We start from the raw sequence: 3,184 nt of genomic DNA on the forward strand, positions 1-3,184 counted from the left end.
AATTTCTGCTTAGCTCGAGGCCGTAAGTGGGGGACATGAGGAGCTGACTTGTGTCTCTCTGGAAGGCCAAAAGCTTCGTTCTATTTGTCCAGATCTACATCAAGAATTAAGTGTTCAGAGTTCGTGTCTCTTATATTTTCTATAAACTGCACTTGTCCCTTATTGGCCAAGGTTCTGAACTACAATTTGTTATCATTATATATAGACTAGTGATGCAGTAAGGGACGTTGTTAAACTGAACTCGGGTGAACAGTAAAATCAAAATAAATGAAAAAATGGATGTCTTTTGTAGAAAACATTGAAAAATATTTTGATAGGTTGCAAAGTTTCAATATCGAATGAGATTTGTGGAAAACGTGACAAAAATCGATGCTCCAAATGTGTTATTTTCAAAAGCATTTTGGAGCATTGAATTTTTTTGCCATGTCTTCCACGAATATCATTTCGTGATGAAACTTTGCAAGCAATTTGTCATGTTTGCTCGAAAAAAACCAGTTATTTTTCTTAATTTTACTGTTCACTCGAGCTCACAAAAGCACTTTCGTGCTTTAAGCACCTTCACCTCTTTCTCTGCTGACCGTTCATCTTCTTGACAATTAAACAGTAATCCTAATATATTTATCTGAAGTTGAGCTCAAGATATGACGTGAATGGATTCTAGCAGATTTATGTACTGCACTGCAGATTGCGGTGTTTGCGTAAACCAAATTAACCCTTATGTTTGAACAATTGTCTTCCATGGTTTACTGCAGCAATACAAACATTTGCAGAATATAAAGATCGTAGTTATGTCATTTGCCCTGTGTGAAAATTACTTGGTCAGTTTGATTGTAGTTTTTCATCGGGATGATGTATGGTTGTATATTCTCCTGAATATCTAAGCAATGTCATGAAAGACTGAACAATATGATGACATTTCTGACTCTAAAATATACTGTATTACTCAACGTTGTAATCAAGAATTTCCAGATCAGATCCATCCGATCAACTTCACCGACAAACTTCCGAATCTAGCTCCAAAAAGAACAACAAGAGGTTTCCAAAATAAACTTGCATGCTTCCATTTCAATTCCAGTGTTTTTCAGTTCAGACAGGCCAGACTTCAGATAGCTATCAGTCCATGAATCAGGGCAGCTTCTGCTACCTCACTAACTGATACCTGCTCTCTCTTGCAGTTGCAGGGGAGTCTATGCTGCCCAGCCAGCCATCGGCGATGTAGCGGTAAGCCGCCTCCGTCAAGTGCGCGACATCCCAGAACAGACGAGCAGCCGGTTTCTCACATACATGTGCACCTTGGTCGCCGCAGATAAGTGCCCCAGGCCCTCCGCAACAGTTGGTAAGAACATCTTCAAACCCTGCAGAATGACAACCATCAACTTTGACCTGCTGCAAGCGGGCCTGCAAGACAACGGCTCTGAAAGTGCTTACCATACTTGCGAGGTGACTCAACCATGTCAATGATGGGGCCGAAGAGGTCGGCGTAGACGATCATGGCGTCCGGGTGCCTGCCCCGAAGCTTCTCCAGGGCCTCCTGCAGCAGCAGGTTGTGGTGCATCCCTAGCTTGTTGTAATCTTCCAGGCAGCCGGTGGTGGAGTTGTATTCCGCGGGGTCGTCTTTGGCGAAGGAGCTGAGAATGTGCGGCGTGCATCCCGACGGGATTGTCCCGGGAACGACGAAACTCGTGGCCCCGTGCTTGATCAGCCTCTGTTACCATTGCCATAGCCGGATCAATACCATGTTAAACTGCCTCCACTCCTGTTTCAAAGGTGAAATTCGGGTTGACGAGGTAGGTAGGTACCTCGATTGCCATTGAGATGGCCCTGATCACTTCCGGAACGAACGCCGTGATCTCTTGCAGGCTCTTGGTGGGGAAGGAGAAGTGGTAGTCGTTGACCCCGAATTCGCCCACGAAGAAGAGGGATCTGCCGAAGAAGGCCTCGCACTCTGCAGCGGAAGAAAAATGTACGGCGCATGTTTCAGTTTCCTGTCACTCTGCAGGCAGCGCGGCTAGCTGAATAAACATTTGCGTCGATTGACTTGAGAAGTGCCAACCTTGGGTCGTGCGGCAGAGGGAAGGCTTGAGAGCCTCGAACCACTGCAGCTGGACGCCCAAGCTGGTGTTGAGAGGGAACTTGTTGCCGGGATCGGACCCGTCGTGGAAGAAAGCGGCGTCCAGAGCGGTGGCGCCCCCGACGGCGAAGTTGGCGCCTTGGCGGAAGCTCCCGTTGTGCGCCAGGGACGGCGGGACGAGCGGCAGGCCGAGGCGCTGAGCTGCAAGCGGACCAGTTGAGTTGAGCACCTCAAGCCTGTCTCGCCACAGATCAGGAGAGTTTGCTGAGGGAAGTGGGGAATGAGGTGGTACTCCGTACCGATGAAGTCGATGATGAGGCGGCCGTCGGAGTTGCGGCCGGTGGGGCGGCCGAAGAAGGTGGAGCCGTAGGGTGGGCGCGTGACAAGGTTGAAGACGGAGTTGGCGGCGAAGACGACGGGGTTGTTGCCGGTTTCGGCGTAGGAGTCGCCGAAGCTGAAGATGGAGTCGTAGCGCCTGGCGGAGAGGCCTGCGGGGGAGGAAGGGATCAGCGCCCATGCCCATCCCAGGTTCGCGACCAAGAGGAGCAGCAAAACGGCGCTCGGCAGCTTGCGCATCTTGGTGGCCATGGCCTGACGACACCTCGCAGCGGCCTAGGATTCAGCGGGGAGCAGCTCCCGCAGCTCTAGGCTGCCTCAAATTTATCACATCAAAATCAGAGCAAGCAAGCGTTGTTGTCCACAGGCTGGAGTATTATAAAGTAACCATCACCGATTACAACCATCGATTACAACCGAAAGCCGAACAAACACACACTACCATCGCACACAGCACACACCAAACACAAGATACAAAGGTGTCGAGCATCAACACATCACCCCACGACCAACAAGCAAGCTAACATGATCGCTTGGAGCCGACCGAGACCTCCAGCATGAGCAACCACAATAGAGAGGCGAGCCAGACAACAGCGAAGCCAGGACTCCAAAGTGGTGCCTCCAAGAAGGATACGGCCATGGGTAGCCGCCACCGGCAGATCTCGAAGATCAGGTTTTCACCTGGAGCAAGATGACAGGAGTAGAACGCTACGATGGAGCCTTCAGGAATGATAGGGCGTCAACGGCCGACGTCACCGTTGGCCAGTCAAAGGACTG

General features: G+C 50.1%; 1 protein-coding gene across 1 annotated transcript; it reads right to left on the reverse strand.

Annotated features, from left to right (window-relative positions):
* Positions 1-919: 919 nt before the first annotated feature.
* On the reverse strand, positions 920-2,766 carry LOC123065200 (GDSL esterase/lipase At5g45910-like). Its single transcript, XM_044488549.1, has 5 exons — positions 2,371-2,766; positions 2,054-2,272; positions 1,800-1,945; positions 1,429-1,705; positions 920-1,355 (listed from the first exon to the last, which is right to left on the reverse strand). The coding sequence occupies exons 1-5, from the start codon at positions 2,657-2,659 to the stop codon at positions 1,141-1,143; spliced, it is 1,146 nt and encodes a 381-aa protein (XP_044344484.1). The 5' UTR covers positions 2,660-2,766; the 3' UTR covers positions 920-1,140.
* Between the last annotated feature and the right edge of the window lie 418 nt (positions 2,767-3,184).

The sequence above is a fragment of the Triticum aestivum genome, chromosome 3B (assembly GCF_018294505.1).
Source record: "Triticum aestivum cultivar Chinese Spring chromosome 3B, IWGSC CS RefSeq v2.1, whole genome shotgun sequence".
NCBI lineage: Eukaryota > Viridiplantae > Streptophyta > Magnoliopsida > Poales > Poaceae > Triticum > Triticum aestivum.

Excerpts from the sequence above, each read along its gene's own strand:
- LOC123065200 (XM_044488549.1), bottom strand. The coding sequence starts at position 2,659 with ATGGCCACCAAGATGCGCAAGCTGCCGAGCGCCGTTTTGCTGCTCCTC. Across the intron at positions 1,946-2,053 it reads CCTCTGCCGCACGACCCAAG|AGTGCGAGGCCTTCTTCGGC; the intron begins GTTGGCACTTCT and ends CTTCCGCTGCAG. Across the intron at positions 1,356-1,428 it reads TGAGTCACCTCGCAAGTATG|GGTTTGAAGATGTTCTTACC; the intron begins GTAAGCACTTTC and ends GTCATTCTGCAG.